Below are 16,157 nucleotides of genomic sequence, written 5' to 3' on the forward strand. Positions count from 1 at the left end.
AGCGAAGTTTCGAGCACGTGACGTGCCAGCTCCTGGCTTCACGGATAAGTAGACACGAAGCACTTTTAGCCGTCGTAATGCGATCGAACGACTGGAGAAAAGAAGACGACGTGGACGATTGAGGTGCGAGCTTTCCTCCCTCTTTAATATATAGAAATATATGCTTAGATTTTATTTATGATATTATTGGAATTTAGCGGGCGCCTTGGCCTTGATGTCCGCAATCCGCTACCTCGACATCCGTCCGGTAGACCGGTACCTTGCTCGTGAGCGACCAACAGAGCTGTATGCCCTCCGCTCCGCGTGAACGCCAAACCGACCCCCTCTTCTCTCTTCGTGAAAACTCTTTTCCAGATCAGAAGCTCCGACCGGCGGCGGCAGGTGACGCGGATGGACGACGGCGTCGGCGACCTGCGGAGCGCCATCAAGAAGTGGAACGTCATCTACCCTGTTTACCTCAACTCTAAGAAGACGGTCGCCGAGGGCCGCCGCATCGCCGCTGCCAAGGCCTGTCCGGACCCCACCTGCGTTGAGATCGCTGACTGCTGTTCGCACCTAAAAATTCCCCACGCCATTGAGGTACGCGCCCCTTATCCCTCCTCCGATTGTTTCCTTTTTTTCTAGTTCAGGACTCGTTTGTTTGCACATCTAATGGGCCAATTGTTGCTACGCCTTCTTCGGTTAATGCCATCATCCATTAACAGTAGAGTTAGCCAAAGCCTAGCACACCTACGCGCTGACCTGCTCCCATTCCCCTTCCCCCTCGTATCGCGGTGCCCTCGCCGCCGCCACGCGCCCGCAACTGCCTCAACTCGATCCACTCGCCCCCCGTACCCGACGCACACCATTCTCCACCTGCTGCATCTTCCCTATCGTCTCGTGGCACCCACGTCGCTGCCCCCAACTCTATCCGACATCGCTTGCCGCCGACACGACAGTCATCGATCTCACGGGCGCAGGGCAGTGGCATCACGACTTGATGGGAGACAATAGCAAATTCAGTTGTGCGAGGACGATGACACCAACAACATCCCTGATTCATCTAGATCTCTCAAAAAAATGATTGGCTTCCTATATTTGATCTGATTGTGAGTTACCAGATGGTTGGTGCAGGCAAGAGAGGTAGATTCGATGGACCTAGATTCGATGTGTAGAGAGCGACTTGGAGGTGTCTAACATCTTCAAGCACTGCAACATGCTATGATGCGCGGACACTTCTCAAAATTCACGTACCGGTGTCGGATACCGTATCAGATACGGACACACCGCGGATACTTCTGGATACGTATCACAGACATATCGGAAATTTCTGTGAATTTAAATAAATAAAAAAGACGGATAGTTCTAGGACACCTCTTGAACATATGTGGGATACCTTATATCCCTAATTTCCCTGCGCACCGCTTCTCCCCACGGCGCACACGCGCAACTTCTCTGCGCGCCGCCAGCCCCACTTCTCCCCACGGCGCGCCGCCATCCCCGCGCACCTTCCTGCGCGCCGCCAGCCCCGCGCTTCCCTGCGCGCCGCCAGCCCCGCTTCTCCCCACGGCGCGCCGCCATCCCCGCGCACCTTCCTGCGCGCCGCTAGCCCCGCGCTTCCCTGCGCGCCGCCAGCCGTCAGCCCGCACCTGCGCGCCGCCAGCCGTCAGCCCGCACCTGCGCGCCGCCAGCCCGTCACCGCTTGGAGACCCGCGCAGCCGCGCTTCCTTGCGCACCGCCACTCCAGCCGACAGCCGCGCTTCCGTGGCCGCGTCCACCGCCGCCAGCTCTGTGGTCGCGCCGTCAGCCAACCCATCTGCCGTCGTGAGGTACTGAGGTACGTGATCTGCTATTCTGCTAGTGTTGTTGATGATCCTTGGCTCTAGTGGTCGAGCCTATTCGTGAGGTACCAAGGTCCACACCTCCACGGTGAGTGTGTTTCAGTTTGGTTACGATTTGGGGACTTTTTTTGTTCTCTAGTGTTGTTGATGATCCTTGGCTCCTTTCCAGCCTTCATAACACTGTCACTAGCTTTGTAATCAAGGAGGAATGGAGGATCATCAGGTAAGGTGATTATTTATAGCTAGTAATTGGAGTTGGCGACTTTTAGCAGTGGCACCAAGTGGGAAAACTTTAGATTTTTATTTTAAAGGATGGGATAAAGCTAAAGATGTGAAACATACTCAGTTCTAATGTCAACTTCTTTACTTTTGATCCATGGATAAACGATGTTAGGAACCAAATCAGGCTTATTACTTAACAACTCTTCATGCTTGTATATTTGTTCCTCCATATTTTTTTCTTTATTTGATGAAGTTTCTCATATACTATGAATATTAGATATAATTAGTTTGTTTCGTGGGAAACATGGAGCACAATAATTTTCAGCAACAGTAGTGTAATTATCACTAGTGATGTCTCTTGGTTCAGCCTGGCTTGATATTTCAGTGTAAGAGGGACAATGCAATTCAGTGCAAGAGAGATGCCAAAAAGAAGTAATTTTGATTAATTATCGATACTATGCACAAACTTATAATACTTGATATTCTAGGCTACGTAATACGATTTAATGGTCTGGCTCTATCTTGCAACGCGATTCGCTTGTTTGCAGTAATACGTTTCTTTTGATTCCATGGATTTGATGGGATTGCAAAAAAATTAAGAAGTTTGACTTGTTTGGGATTTAAACCCACCCAATCCCACTCAATCCACATGGATTGAGAGCTAACCGAACAAGCCCTAAGGCTTTGTTCGGTTAATCCCGTTACCCATGAATTGGATGAGATTGGAAAAAATTAAGAAGTTTGACTTGCTTAGGATTTAAACACACTCAATCCCACTCAATCCACATGGATTGAGAGCTAACCGAACAAGCCCTAAGGCTTTGTTCGGTTAATCCCGTTACCCATGAATTGGATGAGATTGGAAAAAATTAAGAAGTTTGACTTGCTTAGGATTTAAACACACTCAATCCCACTCAATCCACATGGATTGAGAGCTAACCGAACAAGCCCTAAGTTGGATAAGGCGTACCCTCGGATTTCTTCCAGGTGGGGAGGGTCAGGGTGTAGCTCAAGAAAGATGACGGCTCCCCGGTCAATCCTTCTATTAAAACAAGTAAGTGACCGAACTGGAACTGCACACTTGCTTTCACCTAAGCTGAATTTAGAATGGGACTGCATACATATTATACTCTGTTCTGAAGCATGTGTTCAAGATACCATCATGAGTTGCTACTGATTCAGCTGGGAGAACAAGTACGCAGTATTCAAGCGCTTCCTTTATGTAAATATCAATTAGTTTTTGCTTATTGATGATTGCATCTAGGAAAGAAGATGGCGAACTGGTAGTGGGTTACAGTTCATATTTTTACTCCACTTATTAGTTAGGGAACTTACCATTTGATGTCCAAACTCATGAAATGCGTATCTCTGTTTCAGACTTGCAGAGTTTTAAATTGCGAGCTAAAGCATTTAGCGGCACCTTCAGAGAAAACACTAAACACACCGTAGCGGCCGCTTTAGAAGTGCTAAGGCATATAACATTTTCACACACACAATAGCATGCAAATTATTGCCAAAATAAGTAAGAGATTTTCAGCAGGAAGCAATAAGTAGTCACATAGTAGATAATAGTGACAATACAAATACACATAACACATAGGTGAGTAGCCAGAGTAGGTGACACCTGGCCGCGCACATAGTCATACAGTACATAAGAATTTATCAAGCTAAAGTTTAAACAATTAGTAGTTTAAGACTTGTCCAACTATCTAGTGCTGAAGTGATGAGTAGATTGCCTATCTTCTCCCAATTAGTAGTTTAAGACTTGTCCAACTATCTAGTATGTACAGTTGGTAGGGTAGTGGCGATTGTGACTCGACCGTCCCTATCGATTGAGGTGGTGGTCCATTTTATAGCCCATGCAAACAGCCGGACGATGCTGCATCTGCGTGGGCCATCCCTCTCTCGTTTGATCGGGAACGCAGAGCAGAGCAACACAGAGCAGCTAGCTAGCGTTACTCTCATCACTAGTAGTACTATCGTGCAACCAACCCAGCAGCAGCAGACTCTCATCATTATCGTACCACTACCAGCCCAGCAGCAGCATTGCCTGCCGGCTACGCTGTTGCTGCATTCCCGCATTCTTGAGCAAGCTGTAGCTGTAGGGAGGCGGAATCACATCACATGAGAGTTAAGGTGGAGCGCCGAGATGAGAGGATATGCGACATCTCCATTTCACCTGTGCTGATTTAATTAGTATGTGCGCGGTTGTAATAATAATTAATTAATTCAGAAATTAAGGGGTGAACCTGCTGAATGCTACCTCGCGCTTTGGCGGCTGGACTGCAAAACTAGGAGTAGTATACACACCATCCGAGGAAGCCTGCAATGGCCACACATGCTACGACTGCGATGGCGGCTATGACACCTGATCCGAGCCCGCCGGGAGCTGGCGGTGGCGGTGGGGACACACCCTTCTTCTCCAGCTGTCGTAGGCATGGATCTGTAGGAGTATGCATGTATTATAATAATAATAATAATAATAATAATAATAATAATAATAATAATAATAATAATAATACGATGGAATGGACTACATAGTGATTAATTAAGGAATGTTCAAGACTTACCATTGCAGTCTGTAGGGCGAGGGATGATGGCATTCCACCGCAGCACATTACTTGAGTCTTTACCCCCGCATGAGACGTAAGACGTAGGCAGGTCAAAGGTAGTGTTCCTTGAAACCATGTACACACATAGGCAGCAAAGACCTTTTTCCAGTTCATGAATTGGCCAGATGTCGATGGAATAGAGGAGGGCATCACAACATGAGGCAGTAGGGTTTTGTGGTGCCGTCTCCTGGTAGGATAGCAGCGCCACGCTGGTGAAGTCAAGCCTGCAACTCTGCGAGGAGCAAGCAGGTGACGACGACAGCGGTAGCAGCAACATGATGGTGACGAGCAGCGAAACGGAGGCCTACAATGATTTCTATAGAACACTGAAAATTTTATACTACCATTCGAGTCTATAGAAAATAAATCTCACATCAAGATTGAACTACTTTCACGAACTTTCGCGGAGAAGACGACCCTCTGTGCCATCGAGGACCGTCCGCCCAACACGCAGGGAAGATTCGCTCCCGCAGGAATAACCGCTTGGCAGCCCGTTGACCTATCACAGATCGCCATTCACCTCGTAGAGTCAAACCCAAGGTATTGCTGATCACAAGAAGGCCCTAAGCTTCGTTGCTATTTGGCCCAAATAGGTGGTGGCCGTCATAAATGTGGTGTCCTGTAAAGCAGGGATAGAGGTAGAGTTGAAGACCGGATTCGAGATAATGTTATTTATCTTACATCTTATCTATTATCTCCCTCTCCAAGGTCTCGACCCTCGTGGGCGGGACCTAGGGATCATCCCAAAGTTCGGAGGAGATTCTAGGGATCATTAGGGCATGCACAGTGGTGATTAATGTAGAGGCTCTTGAGGTGTTTAAATGGGTTATTTGCAAAAAAAAGGAGCTGTTTCTCCGTGAAGAGACGCCTCTGTCTTGTAACCCAAGTAGCAACAGAAGCCACACCTCCCACTGTACGAATTCGTCGTTTGTTCTATGGATACGATGTTGTAAAAACACATTTACTTCTCTATTTATTAATAGACTACATTTATAGACACTATTATATAATAGAGTCTTTTGGTTGTCTCTTGTGCTTGGAAAACTATTTTGGTGTCTCCCCACTATACATGCCTTTAGTGACCGACGCCAACATTTTGGTTTGTAAATGGATGATAAGATTTGGTTTAGAGTTTTTGCCCCCGGAACAGAACTAATAGTATCGTTTGTTTTTTGGATAGCTGGATGGGCTGGACCACATCGCAGTAGATGGGCCAAGCTACATAATAGGACGATTGCTAGATGGGCCAGTCCACATCGCGGTGTCTGTCTTGTCTTGGAGTGGAAAGAAGAGCATCCGACGGACATTGACATGCGTTGATGAGATCTGACGGACACGTGTTGGCCGGTGACATGTTCTAGCCCCCGGATCTCCTGACTGGTGTCCACGTCACCCTGCCTGACCTCCCCATCCAATCGTTCGTCGTTCTTCCGTATAAAAGGAGTTCAACATTCCACTCCATGACAACAACGACGACGTTTGCGGTCCCTGGTCGAGCGCCTCCCTCCCCGTTCGTCTCGCTCCTTCGCAGAGGTACTAGCTATCATCATCTTCTACCTGGTTTTTGTCGGCTACGGTTTTGGAAAGAAATGTTGCGCGTCGTCATCCACGGTGGAGCAAGTCAGGTGCTGAATGGCGGCGTCGAAGCCCCCATCCGGATCGCAAGTCAGGTGCTGAATGGCGGCGTCGAAGCCCCCATCCGGATCGCTGACTGAGAAGCGGACGAAGTGCAGTCGCGAGAAGTGCTGATCTGTCTCAAACATTTGAGACTGTGATTTTCTTTTGTTTTCTACCACAACAATATCATTTTTCTCTGTTTGTAGACACGTACGGGGTTAATAAACTAAAACATTTGTATTACTAGAATAATTCAGTAACAAATCAAGATCTTGTATCGTTCGGTAGAAAGCATTAATTGTGGCTGTAATCCAATACGGTTTTTAGCCACACTTTTGACTGGAAACACATTAATAGTTAGTTGGGTTACGATCCTGATTAATTTGCCTTTTGCCATCCTAAGCATCTTTTCTCCGTCAGTATATATGGACACCATGATGGGGCGTCGTCTTCTCGTGAGCCTTCTACCACTACTCATGGTGGTCATGCGTATGTATGTAATTCTTCTTCTTATTAGTTTTTTTGACTATGATTGATTGAGTTCCATTCGACGAATCGATCTTGCATTGCAGTGGCGGCGGCGGCGTTCGACATCTCAAGAGCCCCACCGGCGTTCGGGGTCCGAAGAGGGGCTCCGAAGGAGTACTGCGAGTGGCGCGGACCTTGGGGCCGGCGCCCTTCCTGCTGGGGTCAGCTGCGGCCATCCACCTCGGCAACACCACCTCGTGCATCGCCGCCTACGACTTTCGCCTCGGGAGCCCCGAGTACTACCAGCTCTGCATGCCCTCCTGGGTGGCCATCACGGACAACGACACGGTCCTCTCCGTCGAGGCTGCTATGAACCACGCCACCGTCAGCCCCGGGACGACCATCTCGGGCTTCACGTGCCTCCTCAACCAAAAGCTCAAGGACGATGTGGTGAAGAGCGAGATGAAGCTTTCGTCGCCGTACAAGTTCTCCAAGAAGGCGGGACGGGTCGCCATCCAATTTAATCATCCAAGCTGGCGCGGCCAGGTCATAGAGTTCTCCCACGTGGATCTCGCCGTCGTCCTCGTCTCCGAACTGAAGCACAGGGCGGAGGCTCACCTAGGTCGTGAGCTCTCGGCTGCTGTCATCGTCGTGCCGCGTCACCTCAACTACAACGGAAGACAGGACATCGTCAATGCGGGACGGTACGACGCTGGCTTCCATCGGGCCGCCAAGGCCATCGATCGGCAGATCGCGGCGGCCGCTGCGTATCACCACCACACGGAGCAGGGTGACAGAAAGGCTATCCTTGTCTTGCGTGTTGGCGGCCGCACGTCCGACACCACCATCTTTGAAAGTCGCCTAGAGGGGGGGGTGGATAGGCGAATCCTGAAATTTATAAACTTAATCACACACTACAAGCGGGGGTTAGCGTTAGAATTAAAGTCAAGTCCGAGAGAGAGAGAGGGGGAAAACAAATCAAATGGAAATCAAACGAATGAACACGGTGATTTGTTTTACCGAGGTTCGGTTCTAAAGAACCTTGTCCCCGTTGAGGTGGTCACAACCCATTCCCTCTCTCAAACGGTCACTTAGACCGAGTGAGCCTTCTTACTTAATCTCACGGGTCACTTAGACCCCGCAAGGACCACCACACAATTGGTGTCTCTTGCCTTGCTTACAAAACACTTGAGAGTAAGAATTGAAAAGAAAATGAAGGCCAAGCCAAGCAAACAAGAGCAACAAAGGAACACAAGAGATCCTCTCACAAGTCCTAATGCACTAGAGTTGATTTGGGGACTTTGAGTGGATCGATCGCTTTGATTATGTCTTAGAGTGGAGTCTATTGCTCTTGTATTGAATGCAATGTTCAGAATGCATGCCAGCATACTTGACCTCCCATCGGCAGTCTTCGTCGTACTAGCTCACTCACTATCTGAGATAATATAGCAGCCTTCGTCAACTAAGCATGCATGCTAGCATACTTGACCTCCCATCGGCAGGCAGCCTACTCCTACAACCACCACAAAAAGAAATGGTCAACATGTGATCTATAAAACTAGCGCATCGAGTAAGTCTGTTCACCTGTGGGTGATAAAACAAACCAAGACTAGTGATATTCTCTGTTACCAGGAAGAGGAACTAGAAGAACCATTCAAACAAAATAGATGAGAGTTGAGTACTCACGTGAAAGCGCATGTAATCAGCATGCTGAATATCGAAAGTCAAATATCATGCCTTGAATGTCGAAGCTAGTTCCGAAAGACCTAGTCGTTCGATTCCCCAATATTTGGACTCCCACATCAGTCGTCTTTATGACGATCATGCACAACCCGTAGGTTGAGTCAGCATAGAACATATTCTAGGGTGGAAAAATCATCCTCACCGCAGCACCGGTGAAGACCATCTCCACTAGAGGCAAACTGGACCAGCTGCTAAAAAACCGAAGGCTTGCCTTTCTAGCTCATATGGTCGGCATCTGATTCGAAGCAAATGGTGCCTCCACTACTTGCTCGCCGATAGTTCAATGATTTCATTGACTCTGTGATCACGTTATCGAGACGATCGAATGTGTCGCTCAATAGGATAGTCCACAATGACCCAGAGTCCACGACTATCTGTGAAGGTGCCAACCCTAGGTTCTGGCCGTTGGCCACGATCCCTTCTACCGTCAGTGAATAGGTCGGTTTAGAGGTGGTCTGGAACAGCGGGGTGTAAAGAACATCTGCGCCCTGGCCACGGTAGTCACCAAGATTCATGTATCTTATGACCATCTCATTGCTGGGCAGACAGTAGCTGAAAGCTTTATAGTTGATCTGACTTGAAACTTGCTTGAAGAATGAGATGCCTGAGGAGCCAAAACCAACAATCCTCGCTTCTTCGTAGTTCTTGTACTCCACGTCCAGGCTGGAGCCGAACATGAAGCTGAACCTGGTGTTTGTCCCAATGGTAAATTTGTCCTAAACCACTTTGCCAACCGTGTACGCCCACCTGCCCCCGTAGGTAACTGAGTACAGACAAGTATTCTCCTTCTCCATGCAGTTAGCAAACTCGAGACCAAGGGAATCCTTGACTACAAGACATTCTCTTGTTTTGCAGCCCGCACGGTGAAATGTTGTTGATCTACTAGGGTCAAAGATCTGACCCGCCTTGGTAGCTTGTTCATGGCAATGTGGCTGGCATGACTGGCACTGTACCCAAGAAAGTGTCGATCCTGTGTCGATCCCGACAAGGTTCATACCAAGTGGCGTGCCGATGTTGATGGACATCAAAAATAGAAAACTGTTAATGCTTCTATCCTCTGTCACATTGATAGATATGCCTGCTTTCATCTCGTCATTAGAAGTGCCCTTAGAACCAACACATGGATGATTCCTATAGAACACCAGAAACTTTATACTACCATCCCAGCCCAGCAGCAGCAGACAGCCAGGTGCTGCTGCTGCGTCTGCGTGGGCCATCCCTCTCTCGTTTGATCGGGGACGCAGAGCAGAGCAACCTAGCCCAGCAGCAGCAAACTCATCATTATCCTACCACTACCAGCCCAGTTGTGCACTGCCTGCAACATCGCATGTGTTGGTCAGAAGAAGCAGGCTGCTTCGTGCTATTAAAACCCGACTAGCCGGGCATCATGTCTGCCGGCTTCTTCTCCACTCCACTCCACATTGTCGCCGGGCGCGGGACGCGGCAAGAAAGATTCTCCTCGTCTGTCGCGCCACGCTAGCTCATCAGGAATGGAAATCTTCTGCCTCTTGCTTGCCGCGACGGGCTTCACCGGCTGCTCCAGCGCCGGCGTCAACTACGGTACGCACGTCCTACTACTTCACTGTAGGCCTGCCGAGCCAAAAAAAGTCGTTTAATTAGGACATGATAACACATACCAATGAGCGATTAATTAGATGTGCATTTTCCTACTTTGCCCATATTAAATAGCATTTTTTCTCAGCCCATGCAACAAGTCTTCTGTACGTGTGCCTTCTGGTTTGCTACATGAGTTGGCAATGTCTAGCACCTACTGTAGTATAGGTAGGTTTGATTCCTGCATTTAGGAAGGTTTTGTTTTGTTTTTGTTGGAACGGTAGGAGATGAAACGTTGCATGCGTGGCTAGCTACTTCACGTGGAGAGGAAACGCTCAGTGATAGTAGTAATTACACCTACATAGTAATAACTACTCTCCGTACTGTATACATGCAAGGGTAATTTTGACCAAAACAACTGCTAACGTATTGAACGTCATGTTTTAGAGTGCTTTGATTTTACTGCTAAAATGACTTATATATATATATATTCTTTTATTACTTCACCTGACCATCACTAGCTACCCACCTAGCCAGTCAATCCAATTTTGCATTGTAAAAGCATAGCGGTCTGCTTGCTATCATAACCATGGTCACATCAACCTCCCAGTCCTGTGCAAACAATTTTGCAAGTCATCCCATTACAAGACCAATCTTTATGATTTGGTTTGGTTAACCTGCATGCAATGCAAGACGACCAAGCTACACGTACAGATCACATCACAGTACATATAGCAAGAAAGAAAGATAGCACTCTAATTAACAGTGTGAAGGAAATCCTTCCATATACATGCATACAGCTTTATTGCAACACTACTGTTGCCTGTCGGTGCTCTTGTTGACCTTCATCACTCTAATTAATAGTGATGAAGGTACCATCACCAACAACTGTGTCTGTGTGGAGCAGAACTGCGGGAGGCTACCGCGGGCTGCTGCTGCTGCTAGCTCCACCGCCCACTCCAGCTGCCACACCTCCGTCTATGGTAATTCGACTGAGCGCACTCCTTTTTAATCTATTCTATCTATGTATTATATAGCTATTCGAATGTAAAAAGAAAAGCCATCATATTCACCATAATAATCGGGAAAAAATGTTCGGTCAAAGCATTTTTATTTTGGGCTAACTACCCACTGCATTCACCCCTATTGGCAAATACTATCTGATGTTTTTTTTCTTTTGCATAGACTCGGATGGTAGTATAAAGTTTCCGGTGTTCTATAGGAATCATCCATGTGTTGGTTCCAAGGACACTTCTAATGACGAGATGAAAGCAGACATATCCATCAATGCGACAGAGGATAGAAGCATTAACAGTTTTCTATTTCTGATGCCCATCAACATCGGCACACCACCTGTTATGAACCTTGTCGGGATCGACACAGGATCGACACTTTCTTGGGTATAGTGCCAGCCATGCCAGCCACATTGCCATAAACAAGCCGCCAAGGCGGGTCAGATCTTTGACCCTAGTAGATCAACCACATTTCATCGTGCGGGCTGGATATCAAGAGAATGCCTTGTAGTCAAGGATTCCCTTGGTCTCGAGTTTGCTAACTGCATGGAGAAGGAGAATACTTGTTTGTACTCAGTTACCTACGGGGGCAGGTGGTCGTACACGGCTGGCAAAGTGGTTTGTGACAAACTTACCATTGGGACAAACACCAGGTTCAGCTTCATGTTCGGCTGTAGCCTGGACGTGGAGTACAAGAACTACGAAGAAGCGGGGATTGTTGGTTTTGGCTACTCAGGCATCTCATTCTTCGAGCAAGTTTCAAGTCAGATCAACTATAAAGATTTCAGCTACTGTCTGCCCATCAATGAGACAGCCATAGGATACATGAATCTTAGTGACTACCGTGGCCAGGGCGCAGATGTTCTTTACACTCCGCTATTCCGGACCACCTCTAAACCGACCTATTCACTGACGGTAGAAGAGATCGTGGCCAACGGCCAAAACCTAGGGTTGGCACCTTCACAGATAGTCGTGGACTCTGGGTCATTGTGGACTATCCTATCGAGCGACACATTCGATTGTCTCGATAACGTGATCACATAGTCAATGAAATCACTGAACTATCGGTGAGCAAGTAGTGGAGGCACCATTTGCTTCGAATCAGATGCCGACCATATGAGCTGGAAAGGCAAGCCTTCGATTTTTAGCAGCTGGTCCAGTTTGCCTCTAGTGGAGATGGTCTTCACCGGTGCTACGGTGACGATGATTTTTCCACCCTAGAATATGTTCTACGCTGACTCAACCTACGGGCTGTGCATGACCGTCATGAAGACGACTGATGTGGGAGTCCAAATATTGGGGAATCGGGCGACTAGGTCCTTCGGAACTACCTTCAACATTCAAGGCATGATATTTGGCTTTTGATATTCAACATGTTGATTACGTGCGCTTTTACGTGAGTATTCAACTCTCATCTATTTTGTTTGAATGATTTTTCTAGTTCATTTTCCTGGTAACAGAGAATATCATTAGTCTTGGTTTGTTTTATCACTCGCAGGTGAACAGACTTGACTCGATGCGCTAGTTTTATAGATCATATGTTGACCATTTCTTTTTGTGGTGGTTGTAGGAGGAGGAGGCTGCTTGCCGATGGAGTTCAAGTATGCTGACATGTATGCTTAGTTGACGAAGACCGCTATATTATTTCAGATAGTGAGTTAGCTAGTAGGACCAGACTGGTGCTTGTTATTGTGTTGGTGTGTTTAACTTGTCCGCTTTAATTTATTTTCAGATCATCAATAGGCTTTGGTAGTTTGTTGGGGGGTCTATCTATCAGTAGGACCTTGGTGTTGTACATTTAGCACTATTATATTTCTTTGCCGGGAGAGGCTGCCTGATTGTTGTGAGCTTAAACACTACTTTGTGCGTATGTGTCATTCAGTGGCTAACATACATGCAGGCGAGAGCTCTAGCTATTGCAGTCATCGATGTCAAATGAATGTGTGTGAGAGCAGTGCTATGATCACGAACGAAGCACACATTTTTATAGTCAACATTAAGGGGAACTTGATTATATTTGTTATTCCAATCAACAATCTATCCTAGCGGCCAGCCACAAGCGTATCAGTTAGCAATGTCAGTGTATGATCGAGAACAGAGTTAAAAGCTCAGACCTGCGTTGATCGATTTCGTTCATCGCACTCACATAATTGTTTCATAACAAAATAAATCTAAATCATTATCTACCACTGACAATCAGATTTCTAATAGACAATAGTTTACCCATCATTACCAATATATTACTAACTCCTCCTTAGGAATAAAGTAAAAATGAAGGAATTTTGAGGGATTACAATCCTATAGAAAATTTTATTTTTCCTATGTTGTTTGAAACAAAACAAAGGATTGAGTTCCTATAGAATTGCAAGTGTCTTGAACCTCTAATACTATATTTTTCCTATCCTTATGTTTTTACCGATCCTGCCATCTAAAGAATCCCTAACAGAACAGTTAAAACAAACAATATGACTCCTTGGCCAGGGGTCGATCACAGAGAAGGAATGAGACTGCAAGATTACGACCTGGTTATTTTTGGGACTAATTCGACGTTCTGAATACAAAACTTGGAAGACCCCTACCATCCTTGCCGTAAAGATAGTCAAAGCACTCCTCTAAGTAGCGCGCCGCCTTAGGACGGGAAAGAATGGCGGTGCCCTGGACGATGGCGTCCTCTGGTTCCACTCCCTTGCGGCTGTTTGGCCGCCTGCCACGAAAGTAGTCCTCGATGAGCTGACGGAGCTTGGGCATCCTCGCGCTGCCGCCGACGAGGACGATCTCGTCGACCATGTCCGTGCGGCTCTCGTCGCGGGGCCGGGGCAACCACCCACTCCCTGTCCCCATCACCGCCCCGTCCACAAGTCCCATGACCCTGTCCAACAGGTCCTGGTTGAGCTCCTCCAGCTTGGCCCGCGTGAGGGGCGCCGACGACTCAATGTCGGCGACATGTATCTGCACCATCGTCTCTTCCTGGTCGCTCAATGCCTTCTTGGCGTGCTCGCATGCCACCCTTAGCCTGCGCAACGCCTCCGCGTCCTGCCTGATGTCCCACTGGTTCTTCTCCTTGATGAGCTCTGCCATGTAGTCGACGATCCGCGTCGTGAAGTCGTCACCTGCGATGGCATGCCAGCAAGCAAGTACTATAGTAGTAGTACACTACAAGGTATTGATCCGTCATCGAGCTTGACTACTTGCCTCCCAAGTAGATATCATCCTGCGCCGTGACGTAGCGAGCCTCGCCATCGATGAACTTGAAGATGGTGGCGTCGGACGTGCGGCCGCCAACACGCAAGACAAGGATAGCCTTGCCGTCACCCTGCTCCGTGTGGTGGTGATACAGCGTGATCTGCCGGTCGATGGCCTTGGCGGCCCGGCGGAAGCCAGCGTCATACCGTCCCACATTGACGACGTCCTGCCTTCCATTGTAGTTGAGGTGACGCGGCACGGCGATGACAGCAGCCGAGAGCTCACGGCCCAGGTGAGCCTCCGCCATGTGCTTCAGCTCGGAGACGAGGACGACGGTGAGATCTAGGGGCGAGAACTCTATGACCTGGCCACGCCGGCTTGGATGATTAAATTGGATGGCGACCCGTCCCTCCCTCTCGGAGAACTTGTACAACGGCGAAAGCTTCATCTCGCTCTTCACCACATCGTCCTTGAGCCTTTGGTCGAGGAGGCGCGTGAAGCCCGAGATGGCCGTCCCGGGGCTGACGGTGGCGTGGTTCATAGCAGCCTCGCCGGAGAGGACCATGTCGTTGTCCGTGACGGCCACCCAAGAGGGCATGCAGAGTTGGTAGTACTCGTGGCTCCCGGGGCCAAAGTCGTAGGCGGCGATGCACGAGCTGGTGTTGCCGAGGTGGATGGCCGCAGCTGACCCCAGCAGGAAGGGCGCCGTGCCCCAAGGTCTGCGCCACTCGAAGTACTCCTTCGGAGCCCCTCTTCGGACCCCGAACGCCGGCGGGGCTCTTGAGATGTCGAACGCCGCCGCCGTCACTGCAATGCAAGATCGATTCGTCGAATGGAACTCGATCAATCATAGTCAAAAAAGCTAATAAGAAAAAGAATTACATACATACATACATACATACATACCCATGACCACCATGAGTAGTGGTAGAAGGCTCACGAGAAGACGACGCCCCATCATGGTGTCTATATATACTGACGGAGAAAAGATGCTTAGCGATGACAAAAGGCAAATTAATCAGGATAGTAACCCAACTAACTATTTATGTGTTTCCAGTCAAAAGTGTGGTAAAAACCGTATTGGGTTACAACCACAATTTATGCTTTCTACCGAACGATACAAGATCTTGATTTGTTATTGAATTATTCTAGTAATAGAGTAACCATTTACTATTAGAACATTCCTCTCAATTGTCAGGAACAAAATAAAGAATTACGTTATTATATTGACCTTGTCCTCACCACTGAATTATTCTAGTAATACAAATGTTTTAGTTTATTAACTCCGTACGTGTCTACAAACAGAGAAAAATGGTATTGCTGCGGTAGAAAACAAAAGAAAATCACAGTCCCAAATGTTTGAGACGAATCAACACTTCTCGCGACTTCACTTCGTCCGTTTCTCAGACAGCGATCTGGATGGGGGCTTCGACGCCGCCATTCAGCAGTTGACTTGCTCCGCCATGGATGACGACGCGCAACATTTCTTTCCAAAACCGTAGTCGACAAAAACCAGGTAGAAGATGATGACAAGACAGACACTTCTTTCCAATGTCCGTCGGATGCTCTTCTTTCCACTTGAAGACAAGACAGACACCGCGATGTGGACTGGCCCATCTATCAATCGTCCTACCATGTAGCCTGGTCCATCTACTTCGATGTGGTCCAGCCCATCCAGCTATCCAAAAAACAAACGATACTATTAGGATGTGTTTGGTTACAGTGACAGGACGGGACAGGATGAGACGATCCCTCAAATAAGGTTGTTTGGTTCAGTGTCAAGGGTTGGGACAGGACTATCCCAGTGTTATCTCAGTTATCCCTCAAAATTGGAGGGACGAGAGAGGACACCTGGGGACGTTCCTGTCCTTGCTGTCCCGCAACCAAACGCACCCTTATTTCTGTTCAAGGGGCAAAAACTCTAA

The 16,157-nt window shown here is 47.9% G+C and overlaps 1 protein-coding gene and 2 pseudogenes across 1 annotated transcript; 2 read left to right on the forward strand and 1 right to left on the reverse strand.

Moving 5' to 3' along the window:
* Positions 1 to 390: 390 nt before the first annotated feature.
* Positions 391 to 16,157, forward strand: part of LOC118473589 (signal recognition particle 19 kDa protein-like) — a 100,004-nt pseudogene continuing 84,237 nt past the window's right edge.
* On the forward strand, positions 6,345 to 8,162 carry LOC103642781 (luminal-binding protein-like; annotated as a pseudogene).
* On the reverse strand, positions 13,417 to 15,868 carry LOC103641707 (heat shock 70 kDa protein BIP2). The gene is made up of 4 exons (XM_035963592.1): positions 15,730 to 15,868; positions 15,139 to 15,207; positions 14,242 to 15,039; positions 13,417 to 14,159 (listed from the first exon to the last, which is right to left on the reverse strand). Exons 1-4 carry the CDS (start codon positions 15,866 to 15,868, stop codon positions 13,588 to 13,590), a joined length of 1,578 nt encoding a protein of 525 aa, XP_035819485.1. The 3' UTR covers positions 13,417 to 13,587.

This window comes from Zea mays, chromosome 10 (genome assembly GCF_902167145.1).
Source record: "Zea mays cultivar B73 chromosome 10, Zm-B73-REFERENCE-NAM-5.0, whole genome shotgun sequence".
Taxonomy (NCBI): Eukaryota; Viridiplantae; Streptophyta; class Magnoliopsida; order Poales; family Poaceae; genus Zea; species Zea mays.

Excerpts from the sequence above, each read along its gene's own strand:
- LOC103641707 (XM_035963592.1), bottom strand. The coding sequence starts at position 15,868 with ATGGTAGGACGATTGATAGATGGGCCAGTCCACATCGCGGTGTCTGTC. Across the intron at positions 15,208-15,729 it reads CCTGGTTTTTGTCGACTACG|TATATATAGACACCATGATG; the intron begins GTTTTGGAAAGA and ends TTTCTCCGTCAG. Across the intron at positions 15,040-15,138 it reads ACTACTCATGGTGGTCATGG|TGACGGCGGCGGCGTTCGAC; the intron begins GTATGTATGTAT and ends CTTGCATTGCAG.